The sequence below is a fragment of the Colletotrichum phormii genome (assembly GCF_030913505.1).
Source record: "Colletotrichum phormii strain CBS 102054 chromosome Unknown BDP81scaffold_15, whole genome shotgun sequence".
Classification (NCBI taxonomy): domain Eukaryota; kingdom Fungi; phylum Ascomycota; class Sordariomycetes; order Glomerellales; family Glomerellaceae; genus Colletotrichum; species Colletotrichum phormii.
Window position 1 is genome coordinate 1,150,043 of NW_026851457.1, and position 20,792 is coordinate 1,170,834.

General features: G+C 50.8%; 9 protein-coding genes across 9 annotated transcripts; 4 read left to right on the plus strand and 5 right to left on the minus strand.

The window, feature by feature from the left end:
• Nucleotides 1-272: 272 nt before the first annotated feature.
• Nucleotides 273-907, plus strand: BDP81DRAFT_451717 (uncharacterized protein; the record flags this gene model as incomplete). Its single annotated transcript, XM_060592665.1, has 3 exons — nt 273-487; nt 532-699; nt 853-907. 3 exons carry the CDS (start codon nt 273-275, stop codon nt 905-907), a joined length of 438 nt encoding a protein of 145 aa, XP_060443130.1.
• A 2,781-nt stretch (nt 908-3,688) lies between these two features.
• BDP81DRAFT_451718 (uncharacterized protein) lies at nt 3,689-5,005 on the minus strand (the record flags this gene model as incomplete). Its single annotated transcript, XM_060592666.1, has 3 exons — nt 3,689-3,726; nt 3,908-4,559; nt 4,649-5,005. 3 exons carry the CDS (start codon nt 5,003-5,005, stop codon nt 3,689-3,691), a joined length of 1,047 nt encoding a protein of 348 aa, XP_060443131.1.
• Nucleotides 5,006-5,494: 489 nt separating this feature from the next.
• Nucleotides 5,495-7,787, minus strand: BDP81DRAFT_482828 (major facilitator superfamily transporter). Its single transcript, XM_060595030.1, has 6 exons — nt 6,977-7,787; nt 6,861-6,921; nt 6,561-6,805; nt 6,096-6,492; nt 5,906-6,037; nt 5,495-5,840 (listed from the first exon to the last, which is right to left on the minus strand). The coding sequence occupies exons 1-6, from the start codon at nt 7,502-7,504 to the stop codon at nt 5,734-5,736; spliced, it is 1,470 nt and encodes a 489-aa protein (XP_060443132.1). The 5' UTR covers nt 7,505-7,787; the 3' UTR covers nt 5,495-5,733.
• Nucleotides 7,788-8,231: 444 nt separating this feature from the next.
• Nucleotides 8,232-10,598, plus strand: BDP81DRAFT_324795 (fungal-specific transcription factor domain-containing protein; the record flags this gene model as incomplete). The annotated part of the gene is made up of 5 exons (XM_060584919.1): nt 8,232-8,335; nt 8,411-8,539; nt 8,628-9,237; nt 9,340-9,855; nt 9,912-10,598. 5 exons carry the CDS (start codon nt 8,232-8,234, stop codon nt 10,596-10,598), a joined length of 2,046 nt encoding a protein of 681 aa, XP_060443133.1.
• A 199-nt stretch (nt 10,599-10,797) lies between these two features.
• BDP81DRAFT_396481 (uncharacterized protein) lies at nt 10,798-11,396 on the minus strand (the record flags this gene model as incomplete). Its single annotated transcript, XM_060588194.1, has 2 exons — nt 10,798-11,308; nt 11,359-11,396. 2 exons carry the CDS (start codon nt 11,394-11,396, stop codon nt 10,798-10,800), a joined length of 549 nt encoding a protein of 182 aa, XP_060443134.1.
• A 623-nt stretch (nt 11,397-12,019) lies between these two features.
• BDP81DRAFT_462911 (Sodium:neurotransmitter symporter family protein) lies at nt 12,020-14,266 on the minus strand (the record flags this gene model as incomplete). Its single annotated transcript, XM_060593954.1, has 4 exons — nt 12,020-12,481; nt 12,545-13,313; nt 13,371-13,605; nt 13,681-14,266. The coding sequence occupies 4 exons, from the start codon at nt 14,264-14,266 to the stop codon at nt 12,020-12,022; spliced, it is 2,052 nt and encodes a 683-aa protein (XP_060443135.1).
• Nucleotides 14,267-15,807: 1,541 nt separating this feature from the next.
• Nucleotides 15,808-16,918, plus strand: BDP81DRAFT_493867 (aldo/keto reductase; the record flags this gene model as incomplete). Its single annotated transcript, XM_060595366.1, has 3 exons — nt 15,808-15,858; nt 15,920-16,546; nt 16,613-16,918. 3 exons carry the CDS (start codon nt 15,808-15,810, stop codon nt 16,916-16,918), a joined length of 984 nt encoding a protein of 327 aa, XP_060443136.1.
• Nucleotides 16,919-17,134: 216 nt separating this feature from the next.
• BDP81DRAFT_493869 (uncharacterized protein) lies at nt 17,135-18,219 on the plus strand (the record flags this gene model as incomplete). The annotated part of the gene is made up of 3 exons (XM_060595367.1): nt 17,135-17,560; nt 17,653-17,954; nt 18,031-18,219. Exons 1-3 carry the CDS (start codon nt 17,209-17,211, stop codon nt 18,217-18,219), a joined length of 843 nt encoding a protein of 280 aa, XP_060443137.1. The 5' UTR covers nt 17,135-17,208.
• A 39-nt stretch (nt 18,220-18,258) lies between these two features.
• On the minus strand, nt 18,259-20,747 carry BDP81DRAFT_324971 (OPT family small oligopeptide transporter; the record flags this gene model as incomplete). The annotated part of the gene is made up of 4 exons (XM_060584938.1): nt 18,259-18,389; nt 18,440-19,398; nt 19,455-20,398; nt 20,454-20,747. 4 exons carry the CDS (start codon nt 20,745-20,747, stop codon nt 18,259-18,261), a joined length of 2,328 nt encoding a protein of 775 aa, XP_060443138.1.
• Between the last annotated feature and the right edge of the window lie 45 nt (nt 20,748-20,792).

Genomic DNA, 20,792 nt, shown 5'->3' on the forward strand with positions numbered 1-20,792 from the left:
CGATCAATGTTTGCTTTCCTTGTGATCTTGATTTCTGTCGAGGCCACGAATGTCTTCGATGTCTCCACTGATACTTCAATACCAAGAAGCGAAACATGTTGCCGCGGGGCAAATCACTACCTAAAGTGCGTAATGTGTTTTTGTCTAATATTTAAATTTGAACTACCCCCGCAAAGCAAAACCTTCAGGAGACTCCTACCTCAGCCAACGCTATCGTTAGCTCTTGATCACAATTTCAATAATTCTCCAAGATATTGGCTACTCCGTCCAAAATGAGGACTTCGCCACTTTCTCACCTTCTTGTTCTCGCCGTCTGGGCCGCCCTTTCCTCCTGTGCTGTTTTTGTAAAGAATGCTGGCGAGGTCGGCGACATCTTCCGAGGTGGTTCACAGACAATGACAGGTCCTATCGAGAAACGCTCAGTTCTTGTCAGGGATAACCTGAAACGTGATAGAGCCGAGGAAAATGATGCGGTGTTCTCTGCAAGGTAAAGTCATATCAAACATCAAGCATAAATCAAGTAACTGACAGTTCACGAAAAAGTATCATGCATCGAATCCAGAAAAGTTCTATCACAGAAGATCTGGCTTCACGGAATGATGATGATGCACTTGCTCCGACAGAGAAAAACCTGTATACTCTTTGTATGGAGCTTTGTAGGGAAGAACATAATGCAGCCAGTTTTGTCCATTGGGACCTGTAAGTCGTATTGTCTTTCTGGTTCGGCTCATACACGTCACAAGAAGTTAACTTAATTCCCAAGAGCTGTATCAAGAGATGCAACCTGAGTTTTCCTCCGGACAGAAGTCATCAACTGAACATGAACTACATACGTCAACACGGGATTGCTAGATTCGCATCTGTGGCTGCGATCAGGCCACTTATGGCGGCAGCCAAGACATGGTGATTGCAGCGTAGTTTTCTAGTTGTTGCTGTACTCGACAATGTTTCAGACACACTTAGTGTATCTTCAACTTTGTTCAAGACATACTGCAACGGCTTACGACGATTCTTGGGGCCTGGAAAGGATTCCAACCGATTCAAATTAAACTTGTTCTGAGGAATAACTACTTATGTTTAACCCCTCCTCGTTTTTCCCTCCATGATGGGATATCCGGGCACTTAAGCTGCATTGAACGATGAATGGCAGACGTGGGTCGAGAAACAAACAATCGTCGGCCGTGACAAACCGACCCTAGAACTTTTGCATGTCGTTCTTTACAACATGTTGCTCGGATGCATGTGTGTACCTTAATAGTAGATTGCAATATCTGAATGGATGCTATCCCGCGCATAATAAGCTACCAGCAGCTCCCAAGCAACGGGTAGACCGCAGGTTTTGAGAGCGCGAAGGCCCACCAGAATTATTCTATTGCAGTAATGCTTACAAGTATTTACATTTACTTAATCTATCGCCGCTAGTATTGGCTGCCAACAGTGAGTGTTTCGGTAGCGACGTAAGATGGCTCCCCTCTCTGGTATAATAGCCATTGCTTCATGCTGATGTGAGAGCAGCTTGAGTGTAATTCTCTCAAAATCATCCCAGCGCTCTGTGATATGCGCTATCTTGGCCTGGATCTTGCGGCGATCACCTTTGTCTATAGTGTCTTTAAGTTTCTGACGCTGCTGGCCCACCTGCTGCTTCTCAGCAGTCAATAATTCGAGCCTGTACATGGCCAGTGAGAGGGCCGAGTCTCCTGCTTTGACCCTGTTCACAGCCTCATTACGTGCAGACCATTCCCCATCGTAATATCTCTGACATCTCCTGGAGCTATGGAATACTGCCTTTCCGGCCGCTGATAGTGGCCCCGTACCAGGGATGGAATAAAACGGCAGGGCACCCCCAAGAATTAAATTGTCGAAAGCAAAAACATCGCCAAGCAACGAGGCCACCATCAACGGTGTAATGCCGTCCGGTGTCGTCGCATTCGGGTCTACGCCGGATTCAAGAAGTTTTGTCACTGTAGTCCCCACTGCGAGATGAAGCGGGGCTGTTCCGTGAGGATCTGGTATTGTATGTTGTTGTTGTTCTATTTAACGCCATGGCGGCAAGGGCGCAGCCGCCCTTGCGGCAGACCTCCCGAAGGGTATGTGGCGTGAAGGGTCGCAGGCTCTAGCTATATACTATATAGTACACGCCGTCTCCTGACGTCCTCCAAATCTTGCTCGTGAGCTACTATGTGTTCTATCCATCCCTAGTTCCCACTGGTGCCCTAGTTCCGTTATAACTATCTGGTTTCTTAATAGAGGTAGTTTGTCGTTTGGAGGATAGGTTATGACCTATCTCCTAGTACCGCGGGCAGATCTTCTGGAAGAAGTCTGTCACGCAGAGGAAGGCCTGGAAGCCTTCAGAGTCAGTGATTAGCCCCTTGAAGTAGCGATCGAGGGACCCTATAGGTCCTACGGGCTCCTGGCGGCTGTAGGGGTAGAGGGTGGGCCACTGTTGCCTCCTCAGTAGGGTCTTTCGGCAGTAGACTAGATGGTCTGCCTCCTTAACCCATCCACAGGAGCAGGTGAGTAGTGCTTCTGTGTGGTTAAAGCGTTGGTGATATTGTTTAAAGTCCCCGTGGCCTGACCGTGCCGCGAGGAGGTGATGAAGGGCAGCCCTAGAAAGGCCAAGTTCAGGAGGGCAAGCAAGGGTGGCCTTGAGCCCTAGTTGGGTATAGCGGGGAGTTGCCTCTTGTTTCCACCATCGTCTATATTAGCGTCTTGGCCGCTCTTTAGCAAGCCACTTGATACCTGATAGAGTAGCTAGTTGGCTCCTAGGGACTGGTAGAGTTGTTCCCTCCCTAGCTAGGCTGTCTGCTTCTTCGTTTCCTTTAATACCTTGGTGCCCAGGAGACCAATGGGTTTGTATATCGTGTATCCTAGCTACCTCCTGGATCTCAAGGAAGGCCGCTTGTGAGGAGTCTGGGATCTTACCGCGAATCCCCTGAATAACGCTGGTATTGTCGATGCAGATGTGTATAGGCTGGCCTTGGGAGGTCTGAAGGGCCCGTCGGAGCCCAGCCCTCGCCCCCTCCGCCTCACCATCAAAAACTTCTGCTAAGCCGAGACGGCCGCAGCCCTGGGCTATACGTTTATTGTTGCGGTAGATAACAAAGCCGTACCCTGTAGCTCCGTCAGGAGCTTTGGAGCCGTCTGAGTATACGACTGTATGCTGACCTGGCACAGTCTTGAGCCAGGCCTGGAAGATCCTAGCTGCTACATCCTTCGTCTGTGTAACTATAGAGTCATAGGACCCTGGGAGGTATTGCGGCTGTAGGAGCGCTGGCCTTGGACACTTAGGTAAAAGGCCAGCTGTTCTTTGAAGCCTGGTCTGTTGCCGCCCTGACTGCAGCAGCCTTGGGACCAAGGGATGCTGTTGGTCAACCTTCTGCAGGCGTATAGCTAGTCTTCATCTCTGTCAGCACTTTCGAGAGAGATAGTCCACGTAATGCCAATCGACGTTGCTGCAGAAAATTTGCACTGAGACGTAGGTCGCGAAGAGCAACAAAGACGAACTCGCCTGAATCTCATCAGTCGATGAAGGTGACCAAGTAGTGAATCCCCTTCTTCTAAAGATGTGGCATCTAAGCCGTCTAGAATCAGAACGCATTGCCACGTCGGTGGCGTAATTGTGAGCAGAATATCGATGCAGTATTCGGCGTGAAATGTTTGTTGTCCACTGCCGCGTTCATCAAGAAACTTATTCAGGAATGGCGCAAGAGCGGGAGTTCTCAAAATCTGATAAACAACGCTGCCGATAACGTTGTTGCACAGTAAAGACTTTTGATTGCCCTCTTTGAAAAAGAAGAAGGCTACTGATCGTAAGTGATCTGTTGCCGTCGAGGCTGGAGGGCAGCATGTCAGCGCTTGCGAAGCAAGTAGAAAATCAAGGCGTATCAGCCAAGCGCGATGGACTTACTCCCAGCCTCAGTTTCCTTATGTGCCAGCACAAGATCTGCAACCACAGAAGCCAATGCGACTGTCTTTCCGGACCCCAAATTGCCTTGTAGCCACAACGTTGCTGACGACTTTGTGCCCATCCACTCTAGATAGCTCTTGTTGTTCAATATCCATCTTGAGGTTCCCTTTTTCCGTTCTCTGCGCCATATGGACTCGAACTCCTTCTGATCAGGGGCCAGAGCCTCAAAAAGACGGTGGGATCGGGTTTCTCTATCGCGCTTGGCAGCATCCTGGGAAAACATGACCTGCAAGCGGCCAAATCTTTCCACAGTAGATGAATGACTTTGAATACTGCTTCTTGCAACGAGAACTGAGACGCGGTTTTCGATCAACTGACCCCATGATCGCAGTTCGTCTTCCAGAGGTTTGAAAACTGCGTCGAACGAAGAAGTGATAGACATTGCCATCTGGGAAGCAAATGACTTTTGAGCGTCGACGGTGATCTTCTTACAGATGTGAACGAAAACGATCATGTATTCGCAAATGTATTTCTGAGTCTTCTGACACGTCGGGAAGAGGAGTACAAAGTCTTGATGCAGTGAGATCGAAAGACCAATCCTTAGTAGCAGGGCTGAAACCTTGTCGAAATAAGACAAGAAGCTGACCGATACCTGTGATTCTCATAAGTTTCTCAAGAGGGCCTGTGAGCGCGACAAGAGTAAGGCTCAATGATGGGTGCTTAGATTGGCACACTGCATACCTCGAGAGCCATCCTGACTGTTGCCCATACACCGGAAGCCAAGAGATTCTGGGCACCTCCAACGAGCACATCGCCTACGGGGGCAAATTGACGGATTCTGTCTAAAATGTTGACAAGGCGGGTAGCGTAGGGTTTCCAAGCGCGATGGCGACGAGCTCCATCGCTGTTGATCTCCTCCGTCAATCGCAATACCTCCGTCGCGTTTGGTGGACTTCTCGTCTGTAGATTCTTGAACCGGATGTGAGCGTCATCTTCGCGGCTCTGGAGAGCAACGCCAAATTCCGATATGGCTTGGGCTAGACGAATTTCAGGCTTCAATTTTCCCACGGTTGCTACCGTTGTCGGGATGTTTTGCATTCTTCGGTGATGTTCTTGCCCATTGATTGGCTTGAGGTCCAGACGACATATCCGTCGACGTTTATCGAACCGGAACCATTGGGGTAGAGATGCGCGGCAAGAAGTCGATTGCGCATAGAAACGGTTTGATGCTCGTGACCTCAATGGCGAGGAAGTGGTTTGGTATGTTTAGTGTGGAAACTGGTGGGGGGCGGTGGTCAGAATCGAAGAACATGAATGCCCTGCCTCTCAGCTCTGCGGCGGCTCTAGGTCGTTCGGACGAACTGGCAGGTCAGCTTTTGTGGCAGTGCCGCAAAACGACTGCTGTGCCACTGTACCAAAGGCTTCATGAACTCATTGGTTGACAAGATTAAGAGCCAGTAGGCTTTGAAGGATTCATGCATCTCGTATGCCTTGTGCGCCTGTCAACGGGCGTAACGAGACGCCACATCATGCACCTATGCAATCTAAGGCGTCCTGTTCATCCCTTCAGATGCCGGGTCAGACAGACAAGATTGAATGTTTGAGATTTCATTCCTCTTGTGACGGAGCCTGCTTATGTGCCCTTTCTGGCCTAGCTAATGTCAAAATTGCAAGATGAATGACGGTGCCCTAGAGAAGGAGCGATAGACGGCAAGTTGAATGAAGGCCAGAACGCTGAATTAGACCCTATAAAACACCATTCGCTATGCCAATGTACTCCCAAAAAGATGCACTTCCGCAGCGTCGGGCTTGGATTTAATCCTGCTTTAATCTGAATCATCGCTGTTGCTCTTTTCTGCCCAATTTTGAGCCCTTGATGCAAACTTGGAAATGCCCAAGACCAGAATGCCGGCTAGAAGAGCGGAGAATGCGGCTAAGTTGTGGTCAGTAAGGCATGGGATAATGTGAGAGAAAAAACAGGTAACCTGAGGGACTTACTAATGGTAAAAGACCAGCCGACTCCAATGGCGTCGATCATCGGCACCAGACCGCCAACGCTGCCAGCTCCGAAACTGTACTGGACGATGTATTTGCTGCTGATGACAGCTGTTCTACGCTCGGGCATTGCCTCTGGCGAAAGAGATTAATCCTGGCCCAAGAGACAAATAAGGTGCCATGAAAGTCTTACCGGCGGAGTATGTGTTCAAACCACTGAAGGACCACATGAGACCGAGGCCCTCAAAGAAGCAGCTGATGATAGGCAAAGCTATTCCACCTACTTCCTTCTGTACGCTCCATCCATAAATCAAGGTGCCGGCTGGCAAAACAACGAAGATTGCCGGCAAGCTGCTCTTGAGCCTGTCCTGAGGCAGACGAAGACCATTGCGCTTTCGGATGTATCGCTTCACAGTGTGGTCAGAGACTCTGCCCCCGATCGTGCTTCCCATCAGAAAACCTGCTCCAGGGGCGAGATAGAAGAGACCACTGATAAGAGGTGTTGTAAGATCGAAACGAGGGTTGATGACTCGTCGGATGGAACTCAGAAGACCGTACTGGTTGAATCCCAGGAGTCCGCAGGCAAAGTTCTGCAAGACAGGTCAGAAGTGCACACTAAAAGGGAGTTTGGCAATGGGGAGAGGGCCTGGTAACTCACAGCTGCAACGATGTTAGGATATTTGAACTGGCGAAGAACACCCATCGGGTTGAATGCGTGAGCCAAGTCACCCATAGATCGGATAGGAGCTCTTTCTGCGACGGCGATCTTCAGATGCGCCAGTTGGCTCGCTTTTGGTACGAAGAAAAAGGCCATGATGAGACCGACAAATGTCATGCCAGCTTGGACCCCGTAGATGACTCGCCAACTAGTGAAGGTCACAATGACAGCTCCCGTCAATGGCGCTTGAAGACTGTCAGTTTGAAGGCCCATTCGCAAAATTCTGGTCTAGTAACTTACCAATTGCGTTTGCCGCCACGCAACTTCCCAAGAAACAACCCACAGCAGTTCCGCGAGTTGTCTGAACATCTGTTAGACTCAATAAACTAGAAAAAGGTGGCTTAGTCTCTACTCACAGGCTCAAATATATCTGCCAAGATGGTTTGTCCGGCCACTAGAAAGAAAGGGCCCGTCGTTCCTCCTATGACCCAAATAGCCGTAAAGCAGGCAAAGCTGTTGGAGAGTGCCGAACCTATCGAACACAGGGTCAAGAGGCAGTTGGCGACGAGGTATGTTGTTCTGCGGCCAAGAATGTTACTAGTAGGCAGCCATACCAAGGCAGACATAGCCATGGCGATGAACACGCCAGCATTCGCTGTGGTGATGGCATGCGTTGAGACGTTGAAGTCGGCAGCAACCTCGGACGTCGCTGTCAAGATGGAGCTGCCGGAGAAGGTGACGGGCAAGGCCATCCAACAAACGACCGCAAGTGTCACCCATTTCTTCCATGTTGGCATCTCCATCACCTCATCATCTGCTGCAGCCACGGGCCGAAGAGGGGCGGCCGCGGCCGGAACGGGGCCTGTTAGTGGATCGGGGCTGAGTTGAGGGATCTTGATAGCGGCGGTCACGCCGTCTGGCTTTTCGGCATTTGAATAATCCATAGCGAGTGAAGTTTCATTAAAGAAAGGAAAGGAAGCTGATCTCTATGCGGAAGTATCGTCAAATGGCCCAGAATGCCTCGGGAAATCCTCCGAGTGTATATAGTCTTGAACTCCTGCAGCTCTCCGCCGGTCGGAGGCACGCCTTCGGCAGGCGAATTTTCTTCCATTTTTTCACTACATTTCCTCTGACTCAAATGTTTCGTTAAGTGGGCCTTGTAGGGCGACGTGATGCACGCTTAAAGCGACGTGATCAAGCCCGTCCCGGGCTTGTGACGGAAATGTGAGTGAAATAGGGCGCCGGTGGTTGGTTCCTTGGTCTGAGTAGTCGGCAACATGGCATGAAGCCGACTTGGGAAACTGGTTAAACCCCTGGACAGTTTGTGGGGTAAAGATCGTGACGGGAATCTCGGTCAAATCAACATCTTGCCGATAATGTGGAGAAATCACAGTCTTTTCTCGGCGTAATGCGCGATTTATGCCGAACTTCTCGGCTAGGCCTCTACCCCCAAACGTCTCGCTGTAACAACAAAGAAACCTTTACCAAACTAGTGCTGATGACTATCACCCAGCGATGGTATTCCAGGAATACGTCACAAGTCATAGGAACTTTGGAAGGTGAAGGGGTGTCTTCAAATATCCACTGAGCCCATCGGTGTCCCTTCACGGTTCCCGAAAACATCGGACCTCACGAGGGCAATATCCTAATCCGGCATACCGATAGACCACCATGACATCGGAAGGCGACGCGTCCAGTGCGGAAGATAGGGTTGCTTTGAGGTCCGCTCCGGTATCCTCGTCGGCTTCATCCCGACCAAAGACCAAACCTACAGCGTGAGTATCACTTGCCGCGCCGCAAAGCTGCGGAAGGTTCCCTCATGGTTAACACTGGCGTTTTCGCCATATCAGCTGCCGTAGGTGTCACTCTCGCAAAGTGAGGTGTTCGGGTGGTCAACCGTGTGAGAATTGTCGCCAAGCAAGCAAGGGCATAGAATGCACGTACCCTCGACGAAACCGCATGGTCAAAGTTAGCCAACGGTATGTTAAAGTCGTAGCCTACCTTGGATGTAACACTTCTGGGCTATGAGTGTTAAATGTAACGAACTATCAACTAAATTACCCATAGCTACATCGATGACCTCATTGCCGAAAATCAACGGTTGAAGAGCAATGACAGCATTGGAAGTCAACCTCGAGCAGCCAACCTGCTCCCAGACATCGCAGTTGTTGCCCCGGTAAAAGAGACAGCAGACAGCAATGCAACTGCCATACCAGCGCCATCGCTTGATGAACGACCATGGTTCTTCGACATGAATATTCCGCACACGCCAATCCTCATTGGCGAGGCCTCAGACGCCGCATTTGCTACCCGCTTCCGCCAAGCAATCTCATCAGCTGAGAGCAGTCACATCCCGCGGGTGAACTATGCCACAGATGAAAGGCTGCTCGCTCTGTCTGATACAGACTGCCCTTGGCCTAGCCCGGCAAGAGCACGTTTTCTTGTCGGAGTTGCCTTGAGATATGTCAGCCGCTGCTACCACATTATCCGAAAGAGCTCTATTCTGGATGCCTTGGAACAGACACTTCAGAACCCAGCTGAAAGCGATTCCCTTCTCAAAAGTAAGCTGTGGGCAATGTTTGCTATTGGCGCCATGTACTCGACCCGGTCTGCTACGTCGGAAAAGCACTTCCCTGGCATGGGCTACTTTGCACGGGCAACCCGCATCTTGCGTATCGTGAGTGAGCGACCGAGAATCGATGTTGTTGAGTTACGATTGTTGCTGGTAAGATTACTGCAAGACTTTGTTGTGTGGTTGAATGTTTCTAAGTCTTGACAGTCTTTTTACTCCCTTGCGCTCAACCGACGACATACTGCCTACACCTTTGCCGGCTCCGCAACCAGGCTTGCCGTTGTCATGGGCCTTCATCTGAACGTTCCCGAATCTCAACTCAGGGACGCAGCCGCCCGGGAGCACAGAGTTAGGGTATGGTGGACAGCCTACATCTTTGACAGGATGTGGGCAGCCAAGTTAAGCCACCCAGTTGCCGTCCAAGACATCGATATTGAAGTGGATTTGCCATCGAACCCGGTTGTCGACGATAATATAGCGGATGACTTTGCCGATGCATCCTACTTCGTTGCCAGTGTCAAGCTCGCCGGTTTACTGGGGAAGGTGGTGCCTTCCATATATCGAAGAAGAGCACAAGACACATCATTATCCCACAGGGTTCAAGAGGCATTGAAGGATCTCCGTGGGTGGTCGGCGGAGTTACCACCGCAGCTTCACATTGACTCAAAGCCTACATCGGAAAGAATGCCAAAGCCAATCTCGCTGCATCTCAACTTCAATCAGGTAGTTAGCCAGACTATCGTTACTAGAGGGGGTATCAACCCGCTAATTTCTTCCAGTGCGCTATCAGCACTACCCGTCCGATTTTACTCCACGTGCTGCGAACACATGTAGCATCTTGGGGAACACCAGAGACCCCAGAACCTCGAGTCCCGGCCACCGCCATGACTCTCGCAGAAACTTGCATCCGCTGCGCTCGTCATACCTGTCGACTTCTGACGGAATGTTGGATCGACGGCTCTTTTGCAACGTTTGACTACTTCTACACCCAGTACCTCTTCTCAGCCGCCACCATCCTAGCGGCATCTAGCCTTCTAAGCGGAAAGGAGAGCCACAACGATAGGGAACAATTTGAAGAAGCTGCTCAATTCTTGTCTCAGCTGAAAGATAATGGCAACTATGCAGCCGAGGAGTTCTGCCATCACATCGACGCTATGAAGCCTACAATGGCCGCAGCTCATATACGCCGTGGTGATTTCGCCATGGCGGCAGACTCGACGGCTTTGCTGAACGATACGACGGCTGCTTTCACGGATGCTGCAGTCAGTCTCAATCAACCTTTCGCGGAGCAAAACACGACCGCTGGTATGGCACTTAATGAACCGTCGTTGCAGGAGCTTCTGGCGCAGCCACTTCTCGACTTGCAGTTCATAGATGCATCGATCTACCATGATGGGGCTCAGGGCCTTTACTGGCCAGACTTCAGCCCGGAGTCATGGACGCCCGAAACGTGGACAGCAACTTGAGTCTTCATTATGTTAAACTGATATCAAGAGCTATTAAGGGCACGTGCGTGCCTTGGAAGACGAAATCAGGCGAAGAGAGACTACCATTGGGTAGTTCCACACTACCATTCATTCTACAGAAAGGGTCGGGGGCATTGTTTACGCAGCCATTTTTTATACATCTCATCCATGTATGAGAACATAATCCTCAAGTGCTTTTTTACCAAAACTTGAAAGGGACGGCCAGTCTTCCTGCCGCATTTGGTGTCGCACTAGCAGAAGCCGAGGACCCCGAGGCACCTGATGCCGTACCGGTTTGCGAACCCGTCGCGGCCGTGGACGCTTGTGTCGTTGTCACCGTGACCACGTCGGTCGTTATGGCCGTGCCAGACACGCTCGCACTACCTGTGCATGCCTCCTCGCCAGAGACAATGGTGTAGCTGGTGCTGCAGCCAACCCTAGGGCAGGCACTCTTGTCGCAGCCGAATGTGAAGCTCTCTGTCGCAGCTACACTAGGGCAGCCGCATGACTGCGTCAGAGTCGACACCGTAACGCATTGCGGTGCGTCGCCGGTACAACTGGGACACAGGGATAGCTCTGTTGCGGTGGGACAGCCGTCTTCCACCACGGTAGGAAGCGGCACCGGGGTAGGAAGGGGTGTCAGTGAATCAGTTGGCAGGATCGAGTAAAGAAACGATTCTGAACTGGTCTGGGCAACAATCGGTGCCGCGCTGTTGATGTTAGCGACAAGTCTCTGTGAAGAAGGTTGACGGATTCATACACGAAGAAGAGCGTTGCTACTTGGTTGACCACCTTCATGTTGATTCTTCTTGATGCTGAGGATTCAGCGTGGAGAAAGCGTTGTTTGATAGTATCACGGAACAAAACTTGCAGCAACGGGAGGAGAAGACAGTTTTCGACCATTACAGCGCACCTGAGCTCTTATGAAGTCACGAGCAGGTAACACCACCGCCGATCAACTCCTCATAGAAAGACGACCATCATTCGTTCATAATCGTCGGTGTACAAACCACCATCCTTTTTCGGCATTGGGGTCTTGGCTTGCAGGGATGCTGTTGCGGAGAGCCCGTATCGACTGGCTACCAACCTCTTTGATTCTGTGCTATTGTAGCACCCTTCAAGGGAAAACACGTAGTCTCACTGCGGCCAATACCCCAAAAGCAAGAGTCACACCAGCCGAAACTTAGTCTTTCAAGGCGCTCCTCCTTACGTTTCAGAAGTACGTGGACATATCTCGGGTGCTGGTGCCAAGGACTCCAAGCCCGCGAATCGTTCATTGTCTTCATCACCTTCCTATAGAGGCACGAAGAGAGTGGCTCGTGCCCGCGCGACTTATGACGCAAATCATCGTTTGCACTCGCTTGTTTACTTGTGTCAATGGACATTTACTTGGTACTCAAACATACATGTGCCAGACCGCCTTACTGTTGCTTGTCAGCGATCTTTTCCTCCGACGACCTTGTTTCTCGGGTCGGGTGTCCCTCATCGCAAATTTCTTGAGCATCGATGGTAGAATCATGGGCATTTTGTGCCACCCCATCAATATCGAGCGTTCCCTCCGCGTTGGCTCTCGAAAAGATGATGCCAGGCATGACAGGATAGTCGCCCTCGAGTTTCTTGTTTTCAGGAACGAGGATATTGAACCAGCGGGGCATGATCAGCCCAACGAGGGAACTGACAAGAACTATGTGCATAAAGGCAAACCCAGCAATGTGTAGCGGGTCCATCCGATTCTTGGCATAGAAGTTGGGGTAGGAAAAGGAGAATACGATCGCCACAATCGGCGCCGTATTGTACTTGAGGATGAATCCCCAAATGGCCGGGATCTTCCACTGTCCGCTGACGGAGATCGTGGCATTTAGGTCTCGGCGTAGTTGATTACCCTAAGAGAATCAGTAAGCAAGCAAACCAACACCGTCAGTGAACGGCCGATCGCGAGTACGCACAGAGTAGGATGTAAGATACCAAAATCGTCTCAGATATGTGTTCTTTGAAAAGAGTCTAGGCGTGTAAGCTGTAGGGTCCGACGAGACTAGCACCGAAGAGATCATGCCGACGATGAACATCCCAAAACCAACACCAGCACCGGTTTCCGGAGATACTGAATGAGCGACAACGAGGCCGATGATGGTGCCTCCGATGTAGCCAAGAATGTTGTACAAGGACCATGATAGGAGGCCACACTGATCAACAACATCGCGGAAGCGGTAGAGTGTGGTAGCGCACACAGCTTCGCACCACACAATCCAGAATAGAGCTAGATAGTTGATCCAAGTATCCGCCGCGTCAACAAGAACGTATCCAAACTCGGTACAGAATGGTAGAGAGATGAGGAACGAGGCAACGACAATGACAGACGATACGTAAGGGCGGGAGAACTTCTTGCCCCAGTCTGTATCGCAGACCATGGTCACCAAAGTCTCCAAAAGTGCAAACGCTGATCCAAGACCCAGAATGAAGAGCGTCGCAAAGAAGAGAACGCCCCAAAAGTTTGCGGCGGGCATCTCGGCGATGGCTTCCGGGTATGTGAGGAATCCGACGACAAATGTGTTGAGTCTTTCGCTGGTGTCGGGGTGCATACCGAGGTATCCAACGATCCCGAAGACAGACATTGAGCCGATGATCTCGATAAGAGAGTTGGAGATGCAAATTATCAGAGCGTCTTGGACGGCATTGGAGTACTTGGAGTTGTAGGAAGCGTAACTCGTGTAGTATCTGGAGCTCATGTCAGTTGAGGTCCTCTTCCAAAAGCTCAAGGAAGTGGAACGTCACCCCATGCCGATTCCAGTGCTGAAAAAGACTTGACCACAAGCCTCTTGCCAGATGGTGCCCGACGCAAGCTTCTCACCGTGCCACTCAGTCCAGTAGATTCTTATGCCATCAATGGCGTTTGGTAAAGAGCATCCACGCCCGATCAAAACGATCATGAGGATTATCGGCATTGCCATTGTGAAGTACACTACTCGGCCAGTGAGTCCGATCCCCTTGAACATGCACAGCCATACGACTAGTATACCGGGAAAGGTTAGTCATAAGATGCGATGGACAATTTGGGCATGCAACCACAGGTACGTATACTCACCAAACCACGTGAACAGATTCCACAAAGTAATCTCGGTGACCATCCCCATACCGGGGTAAGCCGTATAGTCTTGGACAGCACTACCATCTGCCGTCAAGTTTCCAGCGATAGGGTCTACATTCTGGAGAACTGTTCCCTCGAAGAATTCGGTATTCCGTCCTGTCCATGGAAGCGGGTTATGAAATGAGGACCGGAAATAAGTCATAATCCAGGCGATGATCGGAACGTAGTAGATCACAATGGCGTAGCCGATGTAAACGACACCGAATCCAACGCCCTTGGCACGCTTGTTGGCATGATGCCACGCAAGGACGCAACCTCCCCTGTAAGCTTGACCAATGCTGATTTCGAGAAGTAACGTGGGTATGGCCAGACAGCAGAGTGAAATCAGATATGGAATGAAGAATTGAAGGCCGTGATTGTTGTATACAATTGAGGGGAACCTCAGGAGGTTACCGAGACCGACGGCACCGCCCATCGCGGCGAAGATGAAGGATATGCGAGAGCCCCAGACATCACGGCCGTCTTCGCCTTTGTCGGCACTGGGCGCAAAAAGATTGTAGAGTTTTTTGCCGACGTTTACCATAATTGCCTTCGATGTTTTAAACTGAGCCGGAAGATATGGCAGTAGTTGACGGAAGCAGCCGGGCGACCATCATGCGCGCTTCGTTGCCCTCTTATATATGATGATATAGCCTTCAGCCCCTAGCCAAGCGACTAGGAAACTTGATCTAGAGAACTATTAGACAGCCTGTAAGCATGCCAAACTTGAGGTAAAGTCAGAAGAACCTAGCAGTGTGATTTTATCACCCGTACTGGCGTAGCGCTGGGGTTGAGAAGTGAGGACCAAGATGGCCGGGGCGTTGGGGCGCACAATAATGCCAGCCAAGTCTCTTGGTTGTCTTGTCCAAGATAAGAACCTTCCAGATTTCGACTTCAAATTTAAGCCCATGCGGTCATCCCAAGCGACGGAGAGAAGTTTGGATTGGACGAAATGATAAGCCGAGCCGTGGCACGATCATACCGGATCCTGAGAAGCTTGGGGGCTACACGGCTCTCCGGCCGTGCTCTGACGTCTGCGCAGCTCGTCAGCGCTATCATGAACTCATCTTGGCTCATGACGATTGTCATTCGACGCGTGACGGGACCAAACTTCCCCACACCTTGGCAGACACGCGTCGGTATTGGCGGCCAAGAATTTGATGGCAGTCAAGATCCAATGAATCTCGCCAACTTCACCTCTCCAAGACTTTGGGACTTTATATAGACCTGCGAAATAATCCATTGCTGCACTAGATCATTCATCTGGACTCTGGCCAAGCAAAAGTCACGTTTGGTTCCGTTGAGGCTATGTAGTGGCCCCTTATTGTCGTAATATAACTTTTGTACTAGTCCGTGACAATTCTCGCAACACCCCGCTTGGAGTCGAATGCACTTGCATGTCTTGACTTTGAAATGTTTGAAACACGAGGGAACTGGGGATACGCTGAAGATCTAAAATTCACTCGGTGAAGTAATGATATGTTTTCCGCGGAGATGTCAGTCCATATCTGCGAGTGATGTCGTTGTTGAACTCCTCCTCTTTCGAAGCTGCTGCTATCTGCAGTAGGCCATGATTCAAAGCTCAAGCGACCTGAAAACTACCCAAATCTGCGAGCTCCTCACCATGATTGGATCATCAGATTGATGGAGATTAGTAAGATGCAATGAGTAGTACGTCGAGTCCGTCGGGACACGGTATGAAACTCCGGTCATCTGAAGGTTCAGCTCAACTCATCAAAGCGTCACACATGGTCCCATAGCTTATTGCCTGAATAGGTATTCCCTGACGCAACACCAGAGGGGTAAGCTTTGTTTTGCTGACGAATTGATGCCCGTATTAGTCAGTGGCTCATCGTTGCAGTTGCCCGAACAAGTAGGAGTAGCACTGGGCGCATTGTCCGATGCATCTGATGATTCTGATAACCACAAAGTAGTCGGACTTTGAAACCATTAAAAGCAGAGAGATTTCCATCAAAATTCCTAGCTAACTTCTCAGATGTATTAATCCCATCAACGTGCAGCAATCACACGATCGCACACAAGCCAGTCTCCCCTTGCTTTTGCCGTCAAGTTTCAACAGCAATGATGTCGTCCGCCCCCAAACTGCCCATCAACCTCGTGCTAGGTGTGGCGAACGTAAGTTTGGCTACGGCGTGAGAAGGATCTACCCTGGCTCCAAGAAAGCTGATTTCCGCAGGTCGGAGATTCATCTGCCGACCCCATGGCGCGCTACGACACACCCGACCAAGTGAACGCATTTCTCGATGTCTTTGCTCGACGGGGGTACAACCAGCTTGATACCTCGCGCATGTACTCCCCCAAAGCGCCTACAAGCTCTGAACCCAGGCTCGGCGCAGCCAACGCTGGAGAGCGCTTCACGATCGATACTAAAGTCACGTCCAGATCGCCAGGATGTCACACCAAGGACAAAATCTTGAAAGAGATTGATGAATCCCTAAAGGCGCTAAAGATCAAACAGATCAACATCGAGTATCTGCACGTGCCGGACCGAACGACACCATTTGAAGAGGCCTGTGAGGCTATGAATGAGGCGATCCGACAGGGTAAGATCAAGAAATGGGGGATCTCAAATTACTCCGCTGCCGAGGTCCAGCGATTTGTCGACATTTGTCAGGAACGAGACCTCATCAAGCCAAGTGTGTACCAGGGCCATTACAATCCGCTCGTGCGAGGAGGCGAGGAGGATTTGTTCCCGGTCTTGCGCAAAAACGGTATCGCTTTTTACGGATACAGCCCCGCTGCGGCTGGGTTCTTTGCCGGCAATCACAAGAAGGTGAAAGCAGGTGGGCGATATGATACATCGGTAAGACTTTCCAACTCGTCTCGATTAAGATGTAAGATACTGACCAGGTGTCTTATGACACTCAAGATTCCCGTGGGTAGCATATACGCAGGGATGTACGTCAAAGACTCGATCATGGCGGCGACGGAGAAGGCGCTTGAAGTTGCGTCTGAGCATGGAATCGGCGGCCATGCTGCGGCGCTTCGATGGACGGTGTATCACGGTATCCTCAGCAAGGAGCACGAAGATTCAGTAATCATTGGAGCTTCGAGTCCAGAGCAGCTGGAGGCCAATCTCGACATGATCGAACAAGGACCGCTTCCAGAGGATATTGTGTCTGCTTTCGAAGCTTTGTTCGAACAGCTTGTTGACAAGGTTCCTTACCACATGTAGACGATGCTGCCCTAAAGCATTAGGGTAGCTTCATTTGGACTAGAGTCAACCACTAAGCTCGATGGAGTAGGAGTACACCTTGGCAGTGCTGACTGCTTACATCAAGCCATCAACTTCACCGCTGACAAATATCAGTGTTAACCTATGATCTGTCTCTTCTCCGAGTATCTCTTATTCTTGTTGCTGAGATACTTTAATATTCAAACTACTAGTTGTCGTAACTCTTCTTCGAAAAGAGTGATTTTTTGAGACGAAACTCCCTGATAATTGCTACGCTCCGAATTACCAACATGGAATTCATCGTCATGGTGCATCCCAACCAGAGAGGCTCAGCCCGCTTGAAGAAACAGGCTCACTCTCATGCAGCACGGGTGACCCACGCTCGATCAAGAAAACGCCAGCTGGCCCATCTCGGCAATCCAGAATCGAGAATCATAGCTGAAAGTCGCGGTCGGTCGGTAAATTTGAGACAACGAGGAGGGAAAGAACCTGAAGTCAGTCGATCACAAAGAGACATCGTTGAGTCACAACATGTGGCAGCGCCGTCAATCCCAGGCAGAATATCGGGTGCATTCGAGCATGAGCCATTGGCTAGCTTTCTGAAGTCTTCCACAACCGAAGAAAATTTTTTATTGTCGTACTGTAAGACGCCACACATCGTTTTTGCCGTCTTTGAAGCTCGCTCGAGGTCATTGGCACTGCAAGGGTGGTGGATGCTGACAGGTGAGTCGTAGATGGTCAAGTCATTGTTCCCAACATGGATTCACAATGCCCCACGCTGTGCTATCTCGGCGAGAATTTCGACCACATACAGAACAACTGGCTGCTCTATGGCTCTACCGACATTGACTTCCTCCAGGGATTCTTGTTTGCAGCCAGCCGTCATTTGTCTCTCAATCACGGGGAGGAGTGGGGAAACTGGGCAGTCAAGTATAAGCTTCAGTACATAAGCGACCTGCGCCGCGCTCTTTCTTCTGACGAAATGTCATTACGACGAGCCGGTGTTGCGAAAGCATTGGTGTTGTCATTCGACGAGGTAGGCAAACTTTAAGGTCTAAGTTTTCTTTTACCAAGTGTGATACTCCAGGAATAAATCTGACTTTCTGCTGTAGATCATGCTTTGTGACATGCACATGGCTTCGAAACACGTTCAGGGTGCAATCTCAATCATCAAGGATTCTGGAGGAATCGACGCGCTTGGGGTAAGTGAAATTGTTCGAAGTGTTCTCTTTAGTTTCATGTTCGGCAAGGGCCTGCTAGACGGGAAACCACTCTTTGAAGTCGGTCCAGTGTCGCTTTAGGAATCAATAGACTATGTTCTAATTTGAAGGCACGTATTTCTAAGACCACGTTCCATTCGCAGGTCCAAAGTAGCCTATATCCGGCATTTGCAGCCATGGCAGGCCTTGTCCGTCCGCGGTTTCACTCCAGACGGTGTTTCCCCACCAATCAGGGAACTGCGCATTAGGGCCTAAGGTCAAAGTTAGTCTAAAGTTCAATGATCTGTGTGGGGTGACTTACCGTAGGTGACTGCGAAGAAGATGACAATACCACTGATGGCAAGTCCAGTGTCCAATGCTGCGGCGAGAACATAGTTGTACTTGCTCCACCAGGCGTAGAACTTGCGGTAGATAATCTTGTTAAAGATCAGGTTGACAATGTACCACGAAGAATAGTTGATACCAGTGGCGGGCGGCACATTGTAGGTTCCGACGAAGATGAGCGGCCAGTTGATCTTGCGGATGAAGTCAGACTTCGTCTTCTTGAAGATGAAGTACGTGATAGGTGGCAGGATAAGTCCGATCCAAAAGAAGTGCAAGAGGCCGGAATAGATGGCGCCAACGGAGTAAAGTCGGGCAGGTCCGACAAGACCCCAGATGACAGAGGACGAGAACACCGTGCGACCGTTGGGGCAGGAGAAGCCATTGGGCTGGTCCTCGGTACAGATACCGTCGACGTTGCCCAACATCCAAAGCGTGACGCCGGTCTGGGTCAGTGCTCCGAGAATCGTGGCAAGACCTTGGGCAAAGAACAGAGTCGTAGGCGGGATTTTGAGGTAGTGGCCGAGCTTCATATCGGCTGCGAAGTACAGCCCCTGACCGACGACGTCTGTGCTGAGAATCTTGAAGAGGATGTTGGCGATGGGTTTGCCTTGGAACATGTAACCTCCGATAAACTCGGACAACACGTTCAGCTGGTTGGCATCCACGTTCGTGACGCCCTGGATCATGCCACAAGGGACCATGTAGATTGCAGGGATGACGAAGGCAAGGATAACTCCCCACCATGGAAGACCGGTGTCGTAGCCCTCTGCGGTACCGACTGCCATGCCAAAGACGACGAGGAGAATTACCAACCACCACCACCACTTTACAGTCTTGTACGACTTCATCAGGCGCGCGTGGATGTCGAGCTTGAGTGTTCCCTTCATGGCATGAACGATTTCCTCGAAGTGGAAGAAGTAGACGTGGGACAGAACACTATGGGGACAAGATTAGAAGAGGAGTTCCGACAATTGCCATGGCTCAGCACTTACCTCGTGATTGAAGCAAAAGACAACCCGTAGACGAAAGCAAATGTTGCGGGCAGATACGGGGGAGAGTACGATGAGTACTTCTGCTGATCGAACTCGTTGTTCGTGAGAACCTCCGTCACGTTGTAAAGGCTGCCGAATCGATCGTAGACGTCGGCCGTACAGAAGGGCATGTACGAGGTGAACCAGGTGTTGGTGTAATAGATCGCCGGCGTGATGATCCAGAAGAAAAACGCAAAGCCGAAGAAGACGTTCAGCGCCGCCCAGTGAGGACTCAGAAGCGGGTTCGTGTTGTACGCGATCATGGACCAGTCAAAGGTCAGAGGGAAGAGACCCATGCCGGTGACCATGCCAAAGACCTGGTTGACGGCCAGGTTGTTGGGTGCAATCCAGCAGATCCAGGTGAAGTAGCTGAGGCCCGTGAAGATGAGGCCGGGGAACCAGTACCAGACGAAAGCGCATCCACCGACGATCATGAAGAACTTGATGCGGGTGATTCTCCATCCGTGGGCGATAGCGTTTGCTCTAGAGTGCAGGGAGCTGAGAAGGGCGACGTTACTGAGCACGCCTGGCCAGATCATGCTCGCGGGCTTAACGAGCCACGGCATGGCGAGACCTGCGACGGCGTATCCGCTGAGCTGACAACATAGGACAACAAGCACGGAGAATCCTGGCGGGATGTAGAAACCATACAACCTGGCTGCCTGAATGATGTTTGTCGCATCAGCTGAGCCAAAGCCAAAAGAGACGTTGGACATGATAGTCACGAGGGCATGTTCCTTGATGTTGAAGTGCCGATCGGGGTTGAAGCGGCTGATAGGCAGAATCTTAGCGAGAGCAACGCCGATGGGGAACGCAATCAGCTCTGCGACGAGAGACACGATGTGGACACCGGGGTAGCGCAATGAGAAGAATTGATTTACGCCGGCGCCGAGGAAGACGAAAACCTTTGCTGCAAGTCAGTATTGCGTTCTCACATCAGTTGGATCACCAATTGCATACAATTCCAAGGAACCAGGCGCGGAACGTGTTGACGGGAATCGCAGTGTCGTCCGTCTCCGGCACAACGGCTCTGACCTGAGGAAATGGCGAGGTATCGGCGTCGTAGTCCCCTTCTCCCTCATCGTCGAGCACCCTCTCCATGTCAACCTCCAGCTCCGCGAGTTGTCCATTTTCGAGTTCGATGTCCTGGTCGTGGAGATTATGCGCCGTCTTGATGTTGAGCTTCTCCCCTTGCGCCAGTGACTTTTCAGGGTCCGCATACTCTGGCGGCGTATGGCTAATGTCAGTTGCCATCTTGCTGAGGCTGAGAGTTTGCGAAGATGGGATTGCGGCGAAAAC